The sequence below is a fragment of the Callospermophilus lateralis genome, chromosome 2 (genome assembly GCF_048772815.1).
Source record: "Callospermophilus lateralis isolate mCalLat2 chromosome 2, mCalLat2.hap1, whole genome shotgun sequence".
Lineage (NCBI taxonomy): Eukaryota > Metazoa > Chordata > Mammalia > Rodentia > Sciuridae > Callospermophilus > Callospermophilus lateralis.
Window position 1 is genome coordinate 189,037,435 of NC_135306.1, and position 26,066 is coordinate 189,063,500.

Consider the following 26,066-nt stretch of genomic DNA (forward strand, 5'->3'; position numbering starts at 1 on the left):
CCAGTAACCTACTTCCTGCAGCCACACCCCACCTGCCTACAGTTACCACCAAGCACAGAAGTCCCTTCAAATTATTTCATCAAATGCATAAACCCACGGATTAGGTTAGAGCTGTTGTGATCTAATCATTTTACCTCTGAAAGTGATTACATTGGATATCGTGTCTCCAATACATGAGCTTTGGGGGGAAGGGGGCATGTCATATCCAAACCACAACAACATACATGGTTTCACTTCTTAGATGTTAAACATCGTCCAGTGGCCCCTAGTTCTTTACAATGGCAGCAAGCAGTTATAACAAACTCTTGCAGCAGGCTAAATCTGACACCACGTCCCTTTAACTTGATGGACACAGAGGTATTTTTTTTAAAGCGGAATTTGAATGCTTTTTGCTTATCCACGGTCCCATTTCCCTGCAGCTGCCATAGATATGTTCATTTCCTTGAATCATGGAAGATGGTTTGTGATTTATACATCTTGCCTTTGTAATCTCTCATTCTATTTCCTCCCTCATAAGATCACCATTTTAGCAAATGTAAGATCTTTTAAGAGAGGAAAAGAAATTATCATAGCATTCCTCTCCTTTTCCCCTCCCAGATCAAGAGGTCCTTCCTAGCTAGCTAGGATCCTTCAAGATTAAGAAGCAATTTTATAGTTCTTGCCGCTTTTTGCACCTCCAAGCGCCAGAGGGCGACAAAACCCTGGGCTGTTCATTGGCGTCCCAGAAAGGCCGCTCCCGACGTGACGTCTTTACGTAGACGTTGGGGGCGGGGCCGCTGTGCGCGGTGACTGGCGGCGGCACTGGCGGCAGCTGGAGGCGTAATAGTTCGGGTCGTGAGCTTGGAGAAGTTCCGAGTCGGCGGTGGCGCCGGCGGCGACTTCGACAGCAGGAGCGGGCCGCGGGCTTGTGGCTCACCATGCCGACGGTGGAGGAGCTTTACCGCAACTATGGCATCCTAGCCGATGCCACGGAGCAAGTGGGCCAGGTGAGTCCCGGAGCGGCCTGCAGGGCCCGGAGCTCCGCGGCCTCTCTACAGCTCTGCCCGCCGCGCACCCCGGGCCGGGCGGGGCTGTCGCTGTGCTGCCACGGGATCCCAGGCGCGCTGGGCTGTTTCGTCGGGTTGGACACTCTGGCAGTATAGACTCCGGCTTCCCCCGGGAGAACGGTCCCCCGGGTACCAGGCTTCACTACCGCCCTCAACCAGCCTTTTCTCCCCGTGGCGATTCCTAACTCAGCCCCTTCAGGCTCAGGTTAATTCTCTTCGCCCTATAGAGATTCCTCTTCTCTCTTTCTCCTTCGTTTCGGTAGAACTTAGTTATTCAAAGATGAGGCTTAAAGTTTTCAAGAGATCAAAAAATAATCTCTTTGGAGGCAAAAGTTTCTATTACTTTAGGGAAAGTGCTTAAGAGATCAAAGGTTGTAAAAAACAGATAAGGGCCCTTTTCCTCCACACTTCAACGAGGACGCAAGAATTCATTTACTCAGTACCTGTTTTGAGTGCCTATCGCGCACCAGGTGATGTGCAGGGCCCTATAGGTGCAAATGGAAAAGATTTGTACTCTCCCAGGAGGTGCATCTAGTGAGGGGGACTGGTGACATAAAAGTAAATAGGAAAGATTTTATTTTGTTTTGTTTTGTTTTAAATGAAGAAAGTAATACAGAACTGTGCAATGGCAATGTCTTGAGAGAGGAAGGATGCAGCTCTTAATAGAGTCTTCTGGCAAGCACTTTCTGCTGTTTGCCCCAGACACGTGGTTTAGTTTTCAACTACTGTAGAACATTGAACTATTGACAAGTAGTCAGGTGGGTGTATTCTTGAGAACAAGGTTCAGGTTGCCCTGGAGGTAAACTTGATTATTTAGAAATCCCATTCTATATGTTTTCAGTGCTTAGAAGCTTCTGTGCCTCTGCTTACACATCTCATAGAGTAGAAAGCAGACACCATCTTAGAAAGTCTATATTAAAGTATTGACAGTACTCCTCCTGTCCTTTTCTTGGATGCGTGTAGATCAAGTACAGTGTCTTCCTAAGCTGAGCAAAAAAATAATGATAAATTTATGTTGGGACCTTATTATAACTTAACCTAGAATTATGACTATACCAATTTCAAGTGCCAAATGATTTTCCTTCCCTACTTATTTCCATTTTAGTAGGGAATTTCACTGTTACCTGTAAGAACTGTTTACTGACACTATTGTAAATGTATGGAGAGTATGTTAGGTTAGTTCTGAAGGAGTTTTCTGCCCATTAAGACAAAATGGGGGAAGCTATGGTTATGGTTTCAATTTGTTGTTCCTAGTAAGCACTAGCACTGAAGAATTCTCAATCATTGTATAATTTGTCTTGTGATTGAGTTGGGGAATATTGTAGCAAATTAAGCTGCCTAAATTTGACTTTGTTGCACATCAGCAAGAGGGGATAAGTTGGAAACTAGAACAGTGATTCTCACCTGCTTTGCAAATTGTGTTTTCCTGAAGAGACATATGTGGAATCTTATTTGGAAAACTTTGAAACTGTATGCAAAGAGATGTCTCATCCCTCACCCTCATTTCTGGTGGAGCAGAAGTTATTTAACTCCCTACTGGGAGTGTATTAGGGCAAGTGGAAACTAAGTTGTAATTTATATATGTACAGATTGAGTATCCATTATCTGAAATTCCTGGGACCAGAAGTGTTTCAGATTTAATATTTTTTCAGATTTTGGAATATTTGCATAGCCTGTATAGGTGCTTTAGCATCCCAAATCCAAAGTGCTTCACAATCTAAACTGTTTAAGCACCAACATGACCTGTACTATGAGAAATTGAGATTTGCTGAGATTTTCCTGTTAGGGCATCTTTAATTACAAAAGCTTGAGATTGAGCTTGAGCTGACTCCAAGAGAGTAACAATGTCTTTCATAAAGCAAAAATTTGCTATTTAGGAAGAGCTTATAAGGGCCAGAAATTTCTGGAAAAGGGAAAAGGGACATAAATTTTTCCAGACCATGATTTCATTTATTCAGTACATTTTTTGAGCACCTACCATGTACTAGCACTAGAATATAGCTTGTTTTCCTGTAAACAATGGGTAGTCAGTGCTTTCATAACACCATAGTAACAGCCATAGAGCAACTACTTAAGGTAAAAAAAATCTTGAAATGTAGTGGAAGTGTAGTGATTTGCCATCAGTTCATTGAATTCTGGGAGAAGTGAAGCTACCCAAACTGTAATGCCTATAACTCTGCTCTGATGTATAATATTTCTTTCCTTTTAAAGAAAGTACCTAAAACTGTTCACCAAAAAAGATAGTGAGTTTCAGGATATTGGTTGTAATTTTAACTAACAAAGGCAAGAGCAGATTTAATGGAGAAGACACCATTAAATATTTGAATTTAGGAGATTTACAATCCAGACTTAAGTTTTCTGGCAATTCCTATTTGGCACTTTACTGAGACTGTATTTGAGTTTGTCATTCTCTAACTTCCTTCTGGCTTTTTTGATTTTCAGCCTTTGCCAGAGAGGTGAGCACAAAGATTGCTCAGGTTGCTGCCACCCTTTGCCACACTATTGTCAACATTTCTTTTAGAGTGTGCCCTCAAAGTATATAAGGAAAGTACAAGTCCTCTGAGGTTTCATCAAGCAGATCATATCTTTATCTTTTTGAACCTCCTTAGCACTGTGTTTGTATTTATTAATAGTTCTTTAGACTTGTATATTTTATTTCAGGAGATTGAGTTAAATCTATTTGTTTATTTATTTTTGCTTCTCTCTTTGCACTTACCTTGCCCTCCAGTAGACATTTCTTTCTCAAAATTGAAGAAATGCATACAAAGAAGGAACAGATAGATATACATACCAAAAAAAAATGTACAAGGATTCTGATGAATGACAAAGGGAACTTTTACTTTCTAGACATACACGGGAACATATATCTTCTAATAAGCCTGTCACAAATGGTAAATTCTAAGGGCATATTAATAACCAAAACCTTCTAGTTTCTCTTATCGTATTTTTTTTTTTTTTTTTTTTTTTTGCTTCTATGTTCCTTTTACTCAGCCTCCCCCCTCATCTGTTAATTGTCTTCAGTTCTGCCTTCTTTGCTGTGCTCCTATTTCTCTCTAACCATTTCCCACTGGCCATAATAAAGCAAGGTGTGGTCCACCATTATTTTAAATTTTGTTATAAATATTTGTGAATTTACTTAATTTTTAAATTTAGATACTTAATTTTGTATTGTCAAAAATCTGAAAAGTTTAAGAAAACATACCAGATACCTGTTAAAGGGATTGTCAGTGAAGCTGATCTGAGATAAGATCTATATAATGCCTAACCCTTCCTTTCTCCTCTTGGTCTCCTACCCATTGAATACATTGGCTCTTCATATAGAGCAGTGTGGGCTTTATTGACTTTAATTTCATGAATACCACTCTTTCAGTGACTTTATTTTGTATGATTAAGCTAAAGTACAGACCAGGTTCATAAGTACTCTAAAATATGTGGAAGTATTAACAGCCTGTATTATCATCACATACAAACTGGATTTACTGAGTTTAAGACAGAAGGTGGTAATGTAGCTTAAACATCTTCTTTTTATGTCTTACTTAAGAAATGTATTTGTTGAAACTCCATCCTTCTCTAAAAGAATGTTTTATGTCAGAGAGGCTGCATCATGGACCTAAGTATGGCTTTACCTGGTACATCACCTACCTCTTATGCCTATTGGATGTGTTTTAAAAGTCACTGCCATGAATTTTTTTGTAGAGAGAGATAACGAATGTGTGTGTCTTGTGTTTTCTACAGAAGGAGGAGGGAAGGAAGGCATACAAAAATTGTGGATCCAACTGTACCTTACTTTTTACTTAAAAGTTTCTATTTTTAGATATTAAAAAGTTTCTATTTTTATTTTTTATTATTAAGTTTCTATTTTTAGATATTAAAAATATGCCAATGTGTGCAGCTTGAGAAATGTATTAAAGTGTTTACAATTGTTTACAATTACAACTTGTTGGGATCACAAATTTATCTGTCTAAATGAAATATACCATTGTGTTAGAATGGGAAAAATAATCAGTACTGTATGTTATTTGGAATATTTTCTTGTAGTAACATTCTACCTGTCACTAAGTCACTGTGATTACTTAGAATTTCAATTTCATTTGTTTCCTACTTTGAGTAACACAAGTAATAACTACTGTACCTTAAATTCTGTTTAGTTAAAAAAAAAAAAAAAAAGTTTTCCCTATATAGTGTTGAAGAAAATTACTCCAAGAACTGACAAGAAAGAGCACACTTTATTTTGCATCATATTAAGGGTACTTGCTTGAAGTCTTTATTAGTAATAGTCACTAAATTATTTGATGAAACTAAGACCCACTGATGGTAGAAACTTTGAATTCTGGTTTGAATGTGTTGAAATGTATTAAATTTCCAAAGGTCCCACTGTATTTGCAAAGCTGTGTCCCAGTTGAAGTGTCTGCATGGAGCCTGTATTTAGGGCTTAAATTTTACCTTTGAAGGTCCTAGATCTGATAAGTGCTTTCCCCTTTTTTTGTTAAATAAGATCCTAGAACATAAATTTGAAACAGTCCAATTAAAGAAGATTGGTGTTAGACCAAGTTCTTGACTATAGAGCCCAGCATAACTGTGTTTGGGTCCTGGATCTGTTCAACTTGCTGCATGGCCCTGGACAAATTATTTCATTTCTGTGAGCCTTGATTTTCTCACCAGAAAATAAAAATACCTGTCATGAGGAATGTAGACAAGGTATCACTATCCCTGGTAGACTTTCATTGAATCCTGCTAATGATTCCTTTTTATTTGATTCCAAGTTTTTTTCATTGGCCTGGGGAAGGTTTGCTGTAATTTTTTCATATAATTTTAGATAATATAAGGTATTTCTTCACATTACTTTAAAAGTAAAGCTTTAAATTTGAATAGAAATTTTAGATTTTCGGGTTCTCTGCAAAATGTAGGGATGTCAGAACTGTTCAAGACTGATTTTATGAAATCTGACTAGAAGCTGTGCGGTGAACCACAGGAATGTGAAACGGTAGAAAAATAAGCTATGATATTTTGAACGTTTGCACTGAAAAATATGTAATTTACTTTTTAAGTAATAACTCCTGAAGACTGATGTTCTGTCTGCATTTCATGAGGAAGCTAAATATTTTTCACAGAAATTTCTTATTTAGGAATTGGTGTTCTGTTTAGTGTGTTGATAACTACATTTTACTTTATTTTTTTCCATTCAACAGAATATTGTCCATGGAAAAAAATAGTTATAAAATATTTTCCTGACTCTACAGTTTATTGGATATTTGTTAATCATTCCTCTCTTGATGGCATGATGTAAGCTCATATGACTAAAGCACTTAGTGCATTGCTTATACAGTGTAAATGCACACTAAATTGTGGGTGGCATTTGCTATCAAGATTATAATTCTTAAGGACATTTTTCATTTATTAAAAGTTTTATTCAGATGTCACACAAAAGATATATGTATGGTCTTATTCGGTATTTATCACTGTTACTTACCAGCTTGACCAATGTCATTTAATAAGAGGACTGGTTTGGAGGCAGCTGTGTAACAAGGATTAGGAACTTGTTGAGTATTCCCATTTAGAGCACTTAAGAATTCTTTTTAAAAGAAACAAATGACTTCAATGTGTTATTCTAATATGTAATTTTAGACTCTGATTCCAAATTTGGCTGGATTTATAGAATAGTTGTTACTATCATATCCTAAAAGATGAAGCAAAATTAAACTGTTCTTCCTAACCTTCCTGAAATTGCTTGATTTCAGAAATGTATTTCTTCTACCTTCTTCAAAGTGCTAATGGAAATAGGGGTAATTTTTAAATTAATGTAAATGATTAAATGTAACGCAATTCTTTGAGAATTCTGTGGTGTTCATTACTATTTTTAAGCATCACACAGTCACAAAGCTAGAGTTAATGATCTCTAAAATGAAAAAATGTTAGTATATTAACAATCTTATTTGCTTTTTCCACTTAAAATTGGAATTATCTTTGTCTCTTCCCTAATTAAAATCGGGGTATGGGTAAAGAAGCAACAAGGTGGAAAAATAGGTGTCTGATATAAGCAGTAAAACTCCAAAAATAAGTCTTATTTCTTAGCTTCTAAAAATTTAAAGCAGACCTGAACATGTTTGTTAAAGTTGTATTTAGATTCACATTCTTCAAAATTATGCTTCTTTTCTGCTGCATTCTTTCTTTCAGCATAAAGATGCCTATCAAGTGATATTGGATGGCGTGAAAGGCGGTACAAAGGAAAAACGATTAGCAGCTCAGTTTATTCCTAAATTCTTTAAGCATTTTCCAGAATTGGCTGATTCTGCTATCAATGCACAGTTAGACCTCTGTGAGGATGAAGATGTATCAGTAAGTTTATGATTGACACTTTTCAACAATCTTTCAAATGTTTTTATATTGGAATAATAAAATCATAGTTATATCAGTGCATAATAAAATATCACAGCATTTCCTGGTATTGCACCATATCTAGGCTTAAATCTACATTTAAGAAAATGTATTAGTTCTTTTACCACCTTTTGTTGTGAAAATACGTAGAATCACAAAATGATCTGTTTTTTGTGTTCATTACTCACTACTAAAAATGGGTTGTGGCTCACATCTTTCTCATATATTGTTATTCATTGTGCTATAAAATTAGACTGTTAGTTAATACAGTTTTAACACCCTTATATGTTTTGCATGGCAGAAAAATAATTGGCCAATGTAATAATTATATATTATTACTAGAATAAGAAGAAATAATTTCTCCCTGGAATAGAATTAACTGTTAGCATTTCTGGCTGTTGATGAAAGGTTTCTAAGAATTTTCAAGTATTATCTCCTGGCTTTCCAAATGAAATCAATGAATCAAACATTTCATATTATAAACCCTGGATGTAAACCCTGTGTGATTTTTTTTTTTTTTTAACGTTAAACCTAATAAGTTAAAATCAGTATTTGGAATTAATCATAACCACAAGTGCTGTATTAAGTAGTCAGTACTGAAAATTCTAAAATAGAGTTCCTGAGTATGACATTGCCACAGAAGCTGTTTTAAAGACTATATTGTATGTCCAAAGGTAGTTAAAACCAAACAGTTGTATATAAATGTTTGCGATCTCAAATCTGCCTACACCAATCTCAGGTATTATATTTAACATCCTTTCCACTACATTTTGGTGACATATTCTATAAAATTTGGATATTAATTTGAAGCAGATTTGTTCAAGCACAGTGCTCATACCTGTCATTTCCAGCTCCTCAAAAGATTAAGACAGGAAAACTGAAGTTCTCCCAGAACTTGCTAGCCTGGACAATGTAGTGACACCCTATCCATTAAAAAGAAAAGAAAAGAAAAAATTGGAGCAAAGTATTTTTTAAACTACTAAAAATCTCATATCTTATGTTTTAACAACTTTTCTTAACATGGTTTCTCTGTGGTTTTAGTTTTCTTAAAAAGCTGAATTTGTTGTTTTTAATAATAACAGCCTTTGATTGATTTTCTGTTTGAAATCATGCCCAGATTCGACGCCAAGCAATTAAAGAGCTGCCTCAGTTTGCCACTGGAGAAAATCTTCCCCGAGTGGCAGATATACTAACCCAACTTTTGCAGACAGGTAAGAAATTTTATTATTACCTTTTTGTATAACTTCTCTCTGAAATAGTGTCTATTTGGGTGGGGTGCCAAAGATCCTACCGCAGAGGTTAAACTTTTTCAGTAATTTGAAACTTAATGACTTCTGATTATGTAATTTTTATTTTATTGTGTTTGGAGGGGTATTGGGGTTGAACGCAGGGCCTCACTTAGCAAACTCTGTATCACTGGGCTATATATATATATATCCCCTGCCTCTGATTTTGTAATTCTTGGTGTTTTGTTTTTAATTTTGTTTTCAGGGGTGTAAAGACTGAATTCTCTTGGGAATTTTGATGCATCATCATCATCGTAATTTTACCCCCAGTTTCCTGTAGTTCAATAATTGTACCGTCTTTACATAAAAGTTTTCTAGGTATGCTAGATCAGGTTCTCTGTCCTTATAAGGAAATGTGTCTTTTTGGTACTTGAGAAAATTGCTTAGATATAAGTTTGCTAATAATGTAATCTGTGAAAAGCTATGTTGAATATTAAGTTTGGAAATGAAACAAATGGTATTTAAGATTTATTTTATATTCACTGCACTACTTTTTCTCTATCCAGATGACTCTGCAGAATTTAACTTAGTAAACAATGCCCTGTTAAGTATATTTAAGATGGATGCAAAAGGTAAGGCCAGTTCTTATTCTGAATTGTGTTTGACGGTTTAAGAAATAAGTTTGGTTAAGGACAAAGTTTGGAGTTCACCCAGAGATTTATTTCATAAAAACTGTAGGTATTCTTAAAAAAGCAAAACGAAAACAAAAAATACTTTAAGTCAAGATGTTTGTGACTAGAAAATTACAATAGAAATAGTTACAGGGGCTGGGGTTGTGGCTCAGTGGTAGAGTGCTTGCCTTGCACGTGCAGGGCCCTGGGTTCAATCCTCAGCACCACATAAAAATAAAAAATTAAATAAAGGTATTGTGTCCAACTACAACTAAAATTGAATACTAAAAAAAAGAAAAGAAAGTTGCAAAAACAAATCGTACTTCTCCTTTAGAATTCTGTTGGAAAAAACTTATTTTGCATTTTATAGAAATTCTTCTGAAATATCTGGGTTTTATTATTAATGATAAAAAGGAAAAGTCATGCCCAAGCTGATTCTAGCCAAGAACAAAATGTGTGATTACTCCTGTATTGGGTCTATAGACATTTTAAACCAACTTTTAGCCAGTATTGATGATATCCATGATATTTATCTTGTTTGAAAAGAAATGCTATACATTGAGTTACATTTATAACTTCTTTACAGTATACATTGACTTGCTGCAGATAACTATTTTCTTTTACAGGAACTTTAGGTGGCTTATTTAGCCAGATACTTCAAGGAGAGGACATTGTTAGAGAACGAGCTATTAAATTCCTATCTACAAAACTCAAGACTTTACCAGATGAAGTCCTAACAAAGGAAGTAGAGGAGCTTATCCTAACTGAATCCAAAAAGGTAAGCTGCTGTCATCATTTAATAGAAATTCTCTAAAGCAATATAACAATTACCAAATTGGCAGTATTTGCCAGTGCTGTATGTAGCTTGAGTAAAATGATACATCCCATTGGAACCACCACAGAACTCTCAAGTTGGCAGTATTTGCCAGTGCTGTATGTAACTTGAGTAAAATGATACGTCCCATTAGAACCACCACAGAACTCTCAAGTTTCTTTTATATGGTAGTTAGCATTTGGCCACTCATAATGATACAAAGTAGTGAATTAATTTAAAGGGATGTAATCATATTTAAATCCTTTCTGGTATTGTCCTCAAAACTTATGTGTCTTTTAGGACTCTGTTTAGATCACCTCCTTTAGGAAACTCCCTGATTCCTACCTCTTTCTCCCCTTCAGGTATTGTGCACCATTTCAAAATGAAGTATATCATTATATTGTCACATGGAAATGATCTATTTTTTCATCCTACCCCATGGCACTGTAAACTCTTCCAAGAGGGTAAAAACCATGCCTATGTGTCTGTGTTCCCAACATCTAGTGTAGTTACAGATGCTAAAATCGGCAAGGTTTGTCAGAATTAACTTTTCACTCATTTTAAAGTGCCAAAGTTTGGGAACAATTTACATTTCCTAATATGTTCAAGAAGTTTCAAAAGTTTCTCTATAATAGCACCACTTTCTTGCTGATAAAATTTCTTCCTTGAACAAAGCATGACTTTCCTGGGAATACTTTGAATATCTTACCTATTCCCAACTAATAAGTCATGATGCAAGAGTATGTCATGATTGCAAACTCCTTTGGTCGGTAAATACAAAGAGTTAGACCCAATGATATGAGCCTTTTTGTATGTATTTTTTCTTAGCCACTCTTTTTAATGCCACAGGCATTTTGTATATCTGTTTACATTCTGGATGTGTATCTTGTGCTTTGTAGGTAACCAAGTAAAATTTCCTAAGAATGAATTTTTGTCCCCTTGGAGAGTGCATGGTTTACTCTGAAGCCAAAAGTTGTCTTTTCATCAATATTTCAGAAGCAGTAATATCAAACTGACTTTAGTAACTGAAATAAATTTGCCATTCTTTCATGAAGTTTTGATCTTTCCTGCCCATTCCAGTGATAAAAATATTGTTATTCTGAATTGTCTTTTTCGAGGTCTTGGAAGATGTGACTGGTGAAGAATTTGTTCTGTTCATGAAAATACTATCTGGGTTAAAAAGCTTACAGACAGTGAGTGGAAGACAGCAACTAGTAGAGCTTGTAGCAGAACAGGCCGACCTAGAACAGACCTTCAACCCCTCAGATCCTGACTGTGTGGACAGGCTCTTACAGTGCACGCGGCAAGCAGTACCCCTCTTCTCTGTGAGCTCTTTGTTTTATATAACTCAGATTTTGATTACTCTATTATCTATAGATATTCACTTGAAATACTCTTCTCAGACTTTTCCATAAAAGTATTCATAACATACTGGGGTGAATAGAGAGTCTGGAGTGGGGTTTGTGAGAAAAAAAATGCAGGAAGAAATTTCATTAAAGCCTTGCTTTTAAGTCATGCAGATTTTGCATTCTGTCTCTAGCTTTGTGTTTCCCCTGGCCATCAGTTTTCTGGGTTATGTATATCTTAGTTTGAAACACCCAGGTTTAAGGATCTGTCCTCTTGAGAATTATGTAGTCTGAAAATGCAACACTAACCCTCCTGAATTTGACTTCAAATTGATTTGCTTCTTTGATGGAAGAGTTCAGAGGGGTGTAGATGTCCCAAGTGCCTGCAATGAAGTGTACAAGTCTGCTGATGTTATTTCTGGGGTGCCCTGGGGCATGCATTATATCTTACTTTTAGTTGCAGTATTTGATGCCATGGTGCTTAGTTAACACTTGAAGCACATTCTACTGTAATATTTGAGAAAGTATTTCATTTTTTTTTTTGACAACTCGATATTCTTTGGATTTTTTTATACAGAAAAATGTTCATTCCACAAGATTTGTGACTTATTTCTGTGAGCAAGTTCTCCCTAACCTCAGTACCTTGACTACCCCTGTGGAGGGTCTCGATATACAGTTAGAGGTAAGAAAAAATTCCTGTTTTCTGCACTGAAAAGACAAAAATATAGCCTTGTATTTTAACAAAATTGTAACCACTAACTTAGATATAATTTCTAAGGGAGTAATTTAAATGTCTGGTAATGGCTAGCCAGTAAATTCCTGGGCTAGGATTAATTGCATAGAAATGATTTATGGGTTCAATTGTAATTTGCTGCAATGGAAAAGCACTGCCTATAGATTACATTATAGTCCTTGGAATCCTTAACATTTTTAAATAACACATAACAGTTTCTATTGCTAGCCATAACTTACAGAACCAGATTTAAACTCAGTTAACAAAATATCCTTAACCCCTGATCAATGGAATTATCTATTTTCCTGCCTTTCTATCTTAACTGTAATATACATAATTTTTTTCACAGCATCTGTAATACTTTATACTTATTTATCTCTCTCTCCCTATATGTAATCTAACTCACTTCTGCATCCCCAGAATCTAGTAAAGATTCTTTTTTTTTTTAAACAAATGATGTTTTCATTTTATTTCAATTTTTAAATTTCAACAAGTTTCCATAGCTTTCAATATACAAGTCTTATGCTTTTTTTGTTAAATTTTATTTCTGAATTTTTTATGCAATTGCATATGGAATTATTTTATTTGGCTTTTGGATTGTTCATTGCTAGTATATAAAATTATAAATAATTTTAGTATATTTATCTTGTATTCTGCAATCTTACTGAACTACATATTTTTAGCTTTATTGGTTGTTTGTTTTATAAATTCCTTAGATCTTTCTACAAATATGATCATGTCCTTTGCAGAGATAGTTCTACTTCCTCCTTTCCAATCTGCCTGCCTTTTTCCCTCCTCATTTTTTTTCCTAATTATCCTGGCTAGCACCTCCAGTACAAATGGAAACAAGCACTTTCTTTTTTAGTAATTGCACTGAAGCTTGCAATTAACATTTTATAGGAATCTAGGTTGGATTAGTACTAACTTAGTTTTAAGTGTACACAAAACCTTGGTCCTAAAAAGCTCTTTCCACTTAACTCCATTATAGTATTATTGCATACAAATTGCATCTTTATACATTAAACGCCCACTGACACAAAATTATCTTTCAACTTTTTTTCTGTACCATCGGCTACATCCCCCATCCCTTGTTATTTTTTGAGACAGAATCTCACTAAGTTGGTTATGGACTAAGTTGCTGAGGCTGGCCTGGAACTTGTGATCCTTCTGCCTCAGGCTCCCAAGTCACTGGAATTACATGCATGTGCCACCACACTCTAGTAAAGATTCTGATTCTGAAGAGCACCTAATGACTCTTGAGTTGGATAGAAACGTGGAAGTGGAAGTGCCTCTTAGGCTTCTGGGACAACAAAGTTTCACTATGCACAGATGTCCTGGGCTAGGCTCATCAGGTTGGGACTAATGAAAGAAGGGATGGACATTTAGAATATTGACAATTACCAGTATTTTGAGTTACTATCTGGAGACAAAGTTTAATAGTAAAAGAAGCCCACCTTAAATGCTAGTAAATAATTCTTTCCTGTTAAAAGTTCTAAGTGTTTTTTTATAGTACAAGTTAAGTTAGTTAACATGTTTATTTTTACATTTAATTAGCACTGTCATTTACCTATAACAGAAAGTGTCTGTTATTCTTTTCTATATTCTCACAGATACATTAGGAATCATGAGATCTTGTTTTAGAGATCTCTGCCATTCACATGCACTCTTACCAAGTCACATTATTTCTGGCCTTCCACTTTACTCAACAGTAAAAAGTAGGGCTGCATTTCTAAGATTTTTTTCCCAGTTCAAACTTAAGGATTCTGTAAAAGCATAGTAGAAAATAAAGAAAGTCTTAAACAGTTATTTAGGATTATTCTCATTTTATAGTCCTCACTCACTCAAAAAATAATATTTTTTGTTTTAGGTATTAAAATTGTTGGCGGAAATGAGTTCATTTTGTGGTGACATGGAGAAGCTAGAAACAAATTTAAGAAAACTATTTGATAAGTTATTGGTAAGAACTTTTTCCTTTTGGTATAGTCAGTATATATCTTTAAAGATTGATTTAGTATTAATTAATGACAGAGAACCAGCTTTTGACATTTAGATTAATTTTCTCAATTAATAGTTGGTCAGGCGAACATTGTCTACCTTTTTAAAAAGTCTGTTTTCATCTTGGTATTTCTTCTGTTGTTAATGCTTTGCATAGTGCCACACAAAATTTAGATAGCAGATCTTTCTCTTGTTCCATATCAAAATTTCTGTCTGTGTGAAAGAAATTAGCAACTCTTCCAATTGTGCCAAACAGTCTTAAAACTAAAGTTAGCATTGCAGAGGATCATTTGTTCCAGGCCACCAGCTAGTAGCCTCCTGAGGCAAAGTAGCTTTAGCAACCAGGAAATAAAGTCTGTCATTTAAGTTGTAATTGTAGAGAAAATAGGCCATCTGATAAAATCATTATCAGCATAACTGAGTGATTTTCTTGTTTGACGGAAGCAGTTGTATAACTGGCATGATGATTAGCTGCAGACCCTTGGCATGAATTGAGTCATCCACCATCTGCTGTTCTTCCAGACCTGCAATACCTATTGGAGTGTAATAGCATTGATATTGTATACCTTTGGTCAGATTTTCAATATAAAGATAATCAATACCTAAAATAGAATGGGCTCATGTTCTCAAAAAAATTTTGGTGTCATTAAGAGCGTCAACATTTAATCTCAACTCAGATTGAATTCTGACTCTTAACTTTAATAATGCCTTTGTTTGTATAAGTCCTAATGTTAGCTACTTGAATTTTCTTTATTACTAATAACAGCTGTAACAGGTTAGTAAGGAAAACTGACCTGCTAGAACATTGATCCAAATTTCTATTTTTGGTAGTTTCTAATGCTCCATGTTTTAAAAGTATGCCTTTTAGTTACGTGAGTGTTTATTTATAATTAGAATGTTTAGAGAAGATTGCAAACATCTCTGTACTTCCATCTCCTAGGAATATATGCCTCTTCCTCCAGAAGAAGCAGAAAATGGGGAGAATGCTGGTAATGAAGAACCCAAGCTGCAGTTCAGTTATGTGGAATGTTTGTTGTACAGTTTTCATCAGTTGGGCCGAAAACTTCCAGATTTCTTAACAGCCAAACTGAATGCAGAAAAGCTCAAAGATTTCAAAATCAGGTGATATATGATTGAGGTGGTTCAGTCCTTGGCAAAGGTGATGGCTATCTTTAAGCTCCCTGGGTTTTGTTTTTGTTCTACAAGAACATTCTCTCCACCCTTCTTTACACAGTGAACAGTGGAGAGTCTAAAAAACAGGCATGTATGTAAACATACGATAGATGTGGCATAACAATCCACTGGGGAAATGAACTTTTAAAAAAACAAACAAAAAAATGGACTCTGGCTCTTCTGATTTGCTTAATTATTTTGGGCAGGCTCCATAACCTCTTTAACCCCCTAAATTTTTCTCATCTATTATATTTGAGTGATATAGTATCTACCTACCTCATAGAGATGTGTGAATTTAATGAGACAGTGAATGTAAAGATTTTAGCAAATGCCTGGCAAATAGTTAGGAGCAGTGCTAAAAAATTCAATATAAGTAATTTTCATCAAGAAGTTTGTTTTGGATCATTCTGTTAACAAAATTCACGTCTTAAATTTTGAATGTTGAGCCACAGTGTCACCTTTACTGTCCTCTATTGTGCCTGAGGGACTGATTTAATACTTAATGAAATCTTGGATTAGAAACAGGCAACCTAAGAAATTATTCTTTAATTTATTGGTCATAAGCCATTTTCTGCACTTAGTATCAATTTGCTACAGTTGAAGATTGTTTAAGAGCAAAATTAGAATGATGAATTGCTAATTAAATTCTTTTTCATTTAGGCTGCAATACTTTGCACGGGGCTTACAGGTTTATATTAGACAACTTCGCTTGGCTCTTCAGGGTAAAACAGGCGAGGCCTTAAAAACAGAAGAGGTAAGAATTTTGATTCATGTCTCATAAACTGCTAATTCCATAAACACACTGTATAGGTACGTGTTGAGATTTTCGGTTTCCCTAATCTTGCCCAATTTAATCAGTCTTCATCCTAGTCCTATTGAAATACTTGAAACTTTAATTACGTCTTCCTATAACTTAAAATTATTTCTTCTAAAGCAACTTTTATGTGCATCTATCCCTTAAATATTTTCCAAAAAAAAATGTGGACAACATTTTAAAAACGTTCTAACCTGTTAAGGGAATATGAGATTTCTTTTCTTTGCCATCTGTATACTTTTGTAGAGTCAAGAAATAGGAATAAGCATTATCTAGATTTAAACCAAGGAATTCTCTAACTGTAGAAATTATTCCGAAAGAAAAATTTTGATTACTCTACTCCTGTATCAGAATGGAATATATGCATAGAAGCTAGTGGCATTTTAATTTAAATTTGTTTTCTCTTTGCAGAATAAGATTAAAGTTGTTGCGTTGAAAATAACGAACAATATCAATGTTTTAATCAAGGTAAGTCTTTCTTTCCTTATCTAACCCTCCCAGCTAGCTAGAAAGACAGTGCAAAAGGTTTTCCATGGTTTTTTTTAGGTCTGAAATGGTAGTGTTTAACAGAAGATGCCATTTCTGCCTCATTATTTTGCCTTTTGAAACTGTATACTTTTTTAATGCCAAGTGGCATTTTTGCAGGTATCATAAAATCATATATTGTTTCACTTTATTTAAAGGTTTTGCAGAAGATAAGGGAAGCATGCAAATCTCCTTTGACCCAAAGCATTGCAGCAGATAGATTTAAACTCAGAAATTTCCATGACTTTAAGTTCTAGTGGTCTGAATGCTGTTGGGCCCTTTGGATAGCCAGCAAAACTTTGTGTTACTTACTCTAGTGAGAAAGGACATGTGCTCTATAGCATATGAAATGTCTTCCTGTGGTCTTTTTTTGTAAACTTGTCCATGTAATAAAATCAGAGCTTTTTGCACAGTGTGATAGGGTGCACCTTGCCCTCTATATGTCTGTTTAGCTTTCCCAAACATTTGCTGACATATTTGTAACAACCTAGAGCATGAAGAAGACTAGTTAGTGTGTTAGCTAGTCTGGTAAAAATCCCAGGGAGTAATTATTTTTTCTCAAAAGAGAGAGGGAACATTTCAGAGAAAGTGAAAGTGTATTACACAGTGAGGAATGAGTGCATTATTGCCAAGTAGAAAGGTGATAAAGCATTAAGAATAAAAGAGGTAAAAAAAATTAATTCGCGTCGCCAAAGGAAATTTTTATAATAGTTACCATTATTACCACTCTTAAATATAGGTAACAGTTTCACAGTAAATTCATTATTTATTAAAATTTAAGATTTGATTTTATTTCAATAAGTGATACGAATCTATGTTGAAGGTAGATGAAACAAAGAATATTTTAAATTTGACAAGTGCATGTGACATAATGCATGCCCATGAGAAAATTTCCTCTTCATGAAAACATAAGAGATCTAAAGATGACTGTAGTAAGATGTATGGAAAAGACAAGAATGGGATTAGCAACCTATGGTAGGATATCTTATCAGAAAATCCTGAAATATTTTTTAAGTTGAGCAGGAATGTATGACATGATTTTTTTGTGTGTTTGTTTTAGGGGAAGCACAGGAAAAACTGGTGTCCTTTGGACCACCCTTGGCATTTTTACTGTCTTTTAGTTTCTACTTAGTAGGCTATTCTTATTCCACCACTTTTCTTCACTCTATTTTCATGAATTCCCAAACTGTACTTCAGTTTCTATTGTCATGTGAGATTTAAGATACTTTCACTCACAAATTAATGAGTGAAAGGAAGTCCAGTAGATAGAGGGAAGAGATAGGAGGGAAAAAGAGGAGGGAAAAGCAGGGATCATGAACTGAAGTCAGTTAATTTCTATGTATGTATGTCACAATTTAACCCAGCTACTGTGTATAATCATAAAGCTCTAATAGGAAGCGGGGAAAGGGAGATTTTAAATTGAAGACTCTGCATGTGGCTCTTTTTCTAAGCTAAGAACATTACTTATATCCTAATTCCGTCCAGCTAAGAAACCTTAAGTATTTTTTATTCAAAGTGTGTTTTATTGGCCAATTCACTATATTTATCCCATACACTGAACTTCAATTTCATGTTGTTGGAGGTGGTGTTTATTAGTATACTCATTTTAAATGGGGAAAAAAAATGTTTACTTTTATTAAATATTACCTGTATCCAAAAAAGAATTAAAGTAAAGCTATTAAGAAGTTTTATGGGCTGAGGTTGTAACTCAGTGGTAGAGCGCTTCTCTAGCACATGTGAAGCACTGGGTTTGATAAAATAAAGGTATTGTGTCCATCTACAACTAAAAAAAATATAATGTGTTGAGCAATCCACTCATGGTTTCAAAAATAATGAGGATAAGTTAGTTCTGAATAATTTTAACATTTAAATTCAGCAAACGTTTTCATTTCTCCCATTATTGGTAACTTGGTATTTAAGTCATGATTTTTCCCTTATTGATAATTTATTTGTAAATATTTAGAGGAGGAAAACATGATTAACCAGGATTTTAGTTTTGTTCTAATTTTGAGCCACTTAAAAATTTGCAGAAGCAATACAGATTGCACCTTTGTGTTTTCCTAAATTGCACATTGGTGACTGCATTTATGCAAAAGAAAATATTTGTTGGCTTTGTTTATTAAAATTGATAAATACTAATGTTTTATCTGAATTTTGAAATGATACTTTAAAATTAGCTTCATTCTAAGTGATATGCACAAAATTACCTAGTGGGGTAATTGGTGTGATTTGGAAACAAAATATTCCCTGTTTAATTTCTGTCTTGCAATTTTATCCTGGTCTCTATTTTAATCACCAGCACAGGAAGAATAAATCAAAGCTTCCTCCACTTAAACCTACCCCCCATTTTTTTTGGTAGTGGTTGTGCTGGGTATTGAACATTGAACCTTGCATAGCATTTAAGATGTGTCTACCTTCACCACAGCTTCCTGCTACCAATAGATACATTAAAAATTTTGTCTAATATTCTCTGCCCCCAGGATCTCTTCCACATTCCTCCTTCATATAAGAGCACAGTAACATTATCCTGGAAACCTGTACAGAAGGTTGAGATAGGGTAAGTAATATCTTTAGAAGGGATTTGAGTGCTATCAAAATCTGAGTTCACTTGTCACTTTACTATCTAAAAGGGTATATAGTTTGATGATTCTCAAGGTAATGTTAAAATATTACTATTAGCATAATTTCAAATACAAAATCTGATTCCAGTATTTGTAAAATAAAGTGGTAGAATACAATTTTGGAGACCTGCTTGTATTCCTATAGCATAACTAGATTTTTTCTAATACTCTTATAAAATGAGTTACTTGCATATAAATCTATACAGTTATGAATTTCAGATTATATTAGAACCTAATAAATGCCCTCTGACAATGTGTAATCAAGCCACAAATTAATCTGGTGCTGTGGAGCATTATTTCTTTCTTTTCTTTTTTTTTTCCATGATGGGATTATCCTCTTGAGTTTTACAGCAGATACACTAAGTTTATAAACATATAGATAACTTCTAGTATAATACAGTGTTTTTAATTACTGCTCTTCTAACTATTACAGGCAAAAGAGAGCTAACGAAGATACAACTTCAGGTTCACCACCCAAGAAATCTCCAGCAGGACCAAAAAGGGATGCCAGGCAGATTTATAACCCCCCCAGTGGGAAATATAGCAGCAATTTGGGCAACTTTAATTATGGTGAGCGTTTCCGTTTGGGTACAAGCAGTATGCAAGATTAGGCAGAAACTAGATTTTACTTAATTTTAATTAGTAATTACATATACTATCATAGCTCTGTCAGGTGACTTTTCTGAGTTAGCTTGGGAACTAAAGTTGTGGGGAAAACAATTTCTCCCATTTCTTTCTAACTCATCTTTGTGGGCTCACTGAATTGAGCATGCAACACTTAAGCACTTAAGAATGAAAAATATGCTTCATGTATTTAGAGGAACCAACAGAAATGAAAGAAATTTGACACTAACCATCCAGTTCTTGCTTTCGCATATCGAGCTTCAAGGCAGAACATTCTGGGATTAGGGGTATAGATCAGTGGAAGAATACTTGCATTCTCCTTCAGGTATGAGTATAGCTTCTGCCAAACATGGGATTAATGACTTTTTTGGGGTCTTGTCTGCCTGTTTCTTTTTCAAAGGGAGAAGTCTTGAAAGTAGAATCAGGTATTTAAGCATTGTCTGATAAGAAATGCATATTCTATTGCAGTCTGTCCCTTTGCCCAGAGTGTGTCTTCCTGTCCATATTTCCCATATCTCCTTGGCTAGGAGAGCTTCCTACCAGTCCATTCTCTCCCAAGGCTGTTTCTCTCTCATTGGCTTCTTTCCTCATAGATCTTTTTTTTTTAAAGAATGGACAAAAATACGAGCTCAGCTCCTTATCTTGCTTAGGTAGACAAAGCAATACGAGCAACTGAACATGCTTGTGGTTGTTTTTGATTACCAATCAGAATTAATTTTGCAGTATTTATCATAAAGAGTATATCCCGAACTGTATACTTCTTGTTTCCAAGTGAGATAACAGACTGAGAAAGAAACCCTTCTACTCCAGTCAACACTTGACAACAGTTTTAGAAAATATTTCAGAACTCTACTCTCACAACAATATGTAAATGTGCATCTTTTCACTTCTTATCTGAAAAATAAGGATAATAGAGCTCTTTATTATTATACTAATTGGTGTCTTTGTTTTTTGCTTTACAAACAAGGTATTGGTTTCCACAAATTATTTCACCTTCCTAATACATTTTTAGTCAAAATTATTTGTAAATATACACCCGTGTTTCGTTTCCTTCCTGTACACATAGTTCCCTTTAGTCCAGAAGTGCTGAACATTCTATATTTTCTGACTTGTGTTCTTTGTCTTTAGCCTTTTTAGAATATACAATATTTAATTTTAAACCATGCATAGTGGTGCACATCTGTAATCCCAGCTACTGAGGAGATTGAAGCAGGAAAATCACAAGTTTGAGGCCAGCCTGAGCAGCTGTCTCAAAATATAAAAAAAGGCTGGAGGTATAGCTCTGTTGTGGGAGTACTTGGCTAACATGTGTGAGGCCCTGGGTTCAATTCCTAGTATGCAAAAAATAATAATAATAATTTTAATTGGAAGTAGTAGTTTTTTAAAGAAGTTAATATAAAGCCGGAAGCCATTGAAAACACTGTGAAAATGCAGACTGGTACTTTAGGATGCAGCCCTTCAAAACCAAGAAAATTTGATTAATTCCTACACTATAAAAATAGCTATATCATTCAACCAGTACTAAAAAAAGTACATCAAATAATATCTTCATCCTAGTAGCTCAGGAGGCTGAGGCAGGAAGATCAAGAGTTTAAAACCAGACTCAGCAATCAAGTGAGGCCCTGTCTCACATTAAAACACAAAAATGGCTAGGGATGTGGCTTAGTGGTCATGGTACCAAAAAAAATGTAATAATGCCTTTATACAGTATTTAATATACTCATTAGGTGTTTTTTCATATGCAAATTGGAAAGATTATTTAGTAGTCTTTAGCCAAAAAATTTTAAGTCTGTTAAGTGTGTTGATGTTGAAGAAGAAAACAAGAAAATGAAGATTTTATGAGCTGAAGGAATAGCTCAGTGAGTGCTGCAAGGTCCTAGGCAGCACCACCAAAATGGAGGGGGGGCACACTTTAAACATGTACAATAAAAATAATAATAAATTCTTGAAGGTTTTATGAGTATGATAGGAGGAAAATGTGCAGACATCTGCATTGATTGGCCCAAGTCTAAACATTAAAAACTGCAGGAGTTACAGCCCACTAAATGCTACTATCTCCCTGAATGTAGCCATTGTCACTACATCTGTCACTGAGAGCATCTTTTTCTCAGAACACCTCTGATTTTTTTTTTCCACAACTGATAGGTTAAGATATTTGCATACATGGCATACACTTTGAAGACCAGTAGGATTTTTTTGTTTCATTAATCATCTTGGGTAGTGACAGGCACCAAAATAAACTAAGAAATATAGGTATCTTAACATTGTCACATTGTATGTGTTCACTAGGGTAATAAACATGATGACATTTTTCAATGGTTTCTATGCCAATCCACATACAAAAAATGTTGGCTAAGCTGGGGAAAGAGCTATTTATTTTCTATCTCAATTGAATTATTTCCTTCTGGGGGAAAAAAGATAATCAAAACATCATCCTAATAAGTAATAATGACAAAAAAAAAAAAAGAATTACATGGTTGATTTAAAAGGTGTTTTTCAAGCCATCAACATTGTGATTCAAAAAGCAAAACAGGGGGCTGGGATGTGGCTCAAGCGGTAGGGCGCGTGCCTTGCATGCATGCAGCCCGGGTTCGATCCTCAGCACCACATACAAAGATGTTGTGTCCGCCGAAAACTAAAAAAATAAATATTTTTAAAAAAAAAAAACAAAACAGTCTCCTTATTGCTGCTAACAAGATTGCTGCAGTGAGTAAGTTTGAACATTCAGTGAAGGGATTTGATCCTATTTCCATGTGACAAAAAGTCCACCCTTCCTGATAAATTCAGTCCATTTTCACTGGACTGTGAAAGTGACTAACCAGTGGATGAAAGACTCTGTTCTACTGTGTGAAACAAGTAACTTGGATTTTTCAGCAAAATTATACCACTAATTCAAAAAACACACACACACACACACACACACGGCAAAATTTTAGTAAGTTCATATAGCTCATAAAATTGATTACAGACCAATGGCTTTGTTAATTCCATATTATCTTTAGTAGTGATAAACACCAAAATAAAGAACTAATGAGTATAATTATCATAACCTTGTCACCTTGAAACAACTTAATTAATGGGTTTCATTTAATTTAGTGGGCATGAATGTATAAGGCACCTTGTTCTATATACATCATGCCATATATGCTTCAGTATAAATGTTACCCTTATTTGAAGTACGAAATGAACTTGGAAATGGACTAGGAGAAAATCAAGTTTTGCTTTTAAAGGGCCTACTACTACTTTCCGAGGTACAAGCTGTATTTCTTCTGTTTGCTCTACCATGAAGTCCCGAGCAAGACCTAAACCCTTGTTCGCTTTTTCGTAGAGCAGAGAGGAGCCTTCAGGGGAAGTAGAGGTGGCCGAGGTTGGGGAACCCGAGGAAATCGTAGTCGAGGAAGACTCTACTGAGTAAGACATCACATTCTTCAGCATTGTCATGAGCTTAATATACTTAAATTCTACTACTCATTGGATTGCCGGGGATGTCCCTTTAAGGACTGCTGCCTTCAGCTAAAAACTTAATGTTCTTTATACCTTTGTATGTATGATCTACTTTTGTAATAGACCATGGTTATGTCCAAGGTAAAACCTCAATAATATTTTTGGATGCTTTGTCCACAATCTTGACTTGTTTTTCCAATATCATCATTATTCGGACTTCATATTGTGAATCTTTTTGCTTTTAAACATCTTGATAACTTGTTATTGAGAACTTTTGAGTCTAAAATGTAATGAAATTCAATTTTGTTCTGATATATGGTAAAGATCATCAGTTTTGAAAGGTTACTGATTTTCCTCTCCCCTCTTAGTTTTTTGCCCAATATATGGAGAAGAGTAATGGTCAATTTTAACATTTTTTCATTGTTTTTTTAATAAAGCTGCTAGGCAATGGTGCAGCATTTCCACCTACTACTGTCACAAACACAAAATACTTACCAGCTTTCTTAAAATGTAGAAATGATAATGCATTTTTAGGAGGAAGTAAGTTGCTTTGCACTGCTTACACTGTGCTCTTCTCCATATATTGGGATATAGCTTTTGAAAATGGGATCTTACTATTTGAATAGAAATGTGTATGTATGATATACATACACACGTACATAAGCATATGTATGTGTATGTGTGTGTATATATATATATGCATGCCGTGAAACTTGAGTACACAAAAATCAATATTTTAAATTCCAGGAACGGGTAGTCTTTGACACGGTGATTATCCTTTTGAGGCTAAATCCACTATTCACTTGTTATCTAGGGTTTTACTTCCAGTAGAGAGGAATTTTGAGTCAGTTGCACTTACATGATTATTGTTATTTAAAACTAAAAATAAAGGCTGTATATTCAAAGATAAAATGTGGAGATCCCTGTTGGTGAAATACAGCCAAATGTGATGTACATATAGATTTTCACAGGATGACATAGTATAATTTAGGATTTGGAGATTTAATAACCAGGGCTACCAAGGAAAAAATGAATTGATAACATAGTACCAATAAGTAAGGGATGCTCTCTTGGTTTGCTTTTGCCACTTTCAAGATTTTAACTTCTCAGGTTATTAACCAAATTATTGTATAAGTTAGGTAATAGAGAATCTTTAGGTTAAACAACAGATGGGAGGTTTGTGGAGTGTCTAATGTCATGGGCATTTTTAATAGCATAGACCCTTTGCTCTGCATTTGAATGTTTCATATATTTTTGTTCCACAGTTAATCTTCCCTTCCCAAGTTTGCTATTCAAATCAAATGCCACAATGACATTTCTAGTAGTTTAATGTATTTTTTGAGGAATAGTTTGTGATTCCAATGCAGGTGTCTTTGTTACCATTATTCTACACTGGGAAGAAAGCAAAACCTCTATGTTAGAATTACTGTACATGTTTATGAGGAAAGTTATTTTTTAAAAGGCTAGAATGATACAAGTGAGCATTAAGAAGCTGGTCAGCTTAACTGTGGAATGGTGGCAATAATCTAAACATTCCAAAGACTGGGCTGAACCTAAGCTCCCTTGGTATCTGAACAGACATAGGAACATGGAATTGCCATTTGAAAATTAACCAGCTAGTCTGGACCTCAGAGACAGATCAGCCAGTGGCCTAAAGCCATTTCAAGGACAAACTCTATTGGAAATACAGCTATATAAATTTGAACATTAAATGTACTTTTTCCTTCTCTTTTTTAAAGCATATTTGTAAACTCAAAGCTGAGCAGAAGTGACTTGACTTCGAGTTTTGATACTGAGTTGACTATGTTCCTTCCTTCACCACCTCATCGTTCTACTTCCCATTCCTAAGGCAATAGATCACAACTTAGGGTTGTTTTGTTGTTGTTGTTGTGTTTTTCTTCATAACTTGAAAAACTTCATGCCATGGATAGTTTTTCTTTTGCAAGACACCTGTTTATCACCTTGTTTAAATGTAAATGTTCCCTTATGCTTTTGAAATAAATTTCCTTTTGTAATTTTGTTTTGTGTCTTGATGTGTTATAATTTGTAATTTCAGATTCTTGGATACTTATTAACATTTATTGATTGCTTCAGGCAGTGTTTCAGACCTTGAAAATGTAGACAATACTCTGCTATTTGATCAAACCTTGTAAGTCATCTCATTCGGATTCATTTTTATGCGCTCTGTATCTTCTGAAAACAAGGACTTGGTTCTTTTAAAGGAAGATGGAACTAATTTAACAGTCTTCATTAAAAAGCCTTCCTAAAGTAGCACCAAGGATGGTTAGAAATGCTGGAAAGCTAGTGTTTAAGTGGATCATGATAAAATAATTAAATTCCTAGTCCTTCAAAAGTACCATTCACATACTCAAAACTGCCAACTTTTTATCTCCATTGTTTTTTGCCCAGAGTTTAAGCATCTCCTAATTGATCCCCCAGGTATTACACTTAATTCAGTTTTAAAAAAGCAGAAAAGAAACATACTACTCCTCTACTTGAAGCTGTTCAATGGTTCTATTTAAACCTAAGGTTTAAATAGAATGAATTTTAATCATAAAATCAGAAGGTTGAAATTTTGAGTGTACTTGAGACAGAAAACCCAGGAGCTGGATGTAGGTATGATCTTAGCTATTTACAAATTGGTCACAAGTATAGTTAT

At 34.8% G+C, this 26,066-nt stretch overlaps 1 protein-coding gene across 2 annotated transcripts; it reads left to right on the forward strand.

Moving 5' to 3' along the window:
- The first annotated feature begins 789 nt into the window (after positions 1-789).
- Api5 (apoptosis inhibitor 5) lies at positions 790-25,426 on the forward strand. Of its 2 annotated transcripts, none has more exons than XM_076847066.2 (14): positions 790-986; positions 7,221-7,382; positions 8,539-8,632; positions 9,214-9,279; positions 9,945-10,096; positions 11,251-11,457; positions 12,056-12,160; positions 14,079-14,168; positions 15,147-15,328; positions 16,040-16,133; positions 16,605-16,661; positions 19,199-19,275; positions 19,773-19,909; positions 23,292-25,426. In XM_076847066.2, exons 1-14 carry the CDS (start codon positions 918-920, stop codon positions 23,372-23,374), a joined length of 1,575 nt encoding a protein of 524 aa, XP_076703181.1. In that variant the 5' UTR covers positions 790-917; the 3' UTR covers positions 23,375-25,426. The 2 variants fall into 2 exon arrangements, with proteins under 2 accessions (XP_076703181.1, XP_076703182.1); XM_076847067.2 differs by having other exon boundaries at positions 23,297-25,426.
- The last annotated feature ends 640 nt before the right edge of the window (positions 25,427-26,066 follow it).

Coding starts and splice junctions, on each gene's coding strand:
- Api5 (XM_076847066.2), top strand. CDS start 918: ATGCCGACGGTGGAGGAGCTTTACCGCAACTATGGCATCCTAGCCGAT. Junction 11,458..12,055: donor AAGCAGTACCCCTCTTCTCT/GTGAGCTCTTTG, acceptor TTTTTTATACAG/AAAAATGTTCATTCCACAAG. Junction 16,134..16,604: donor AGGCCTTAAAAACAGAAGAG/GTAAGAATTTTG, acceptor TTCTCTTTGCAG/AATAAGATTAAAGTTGTTGC.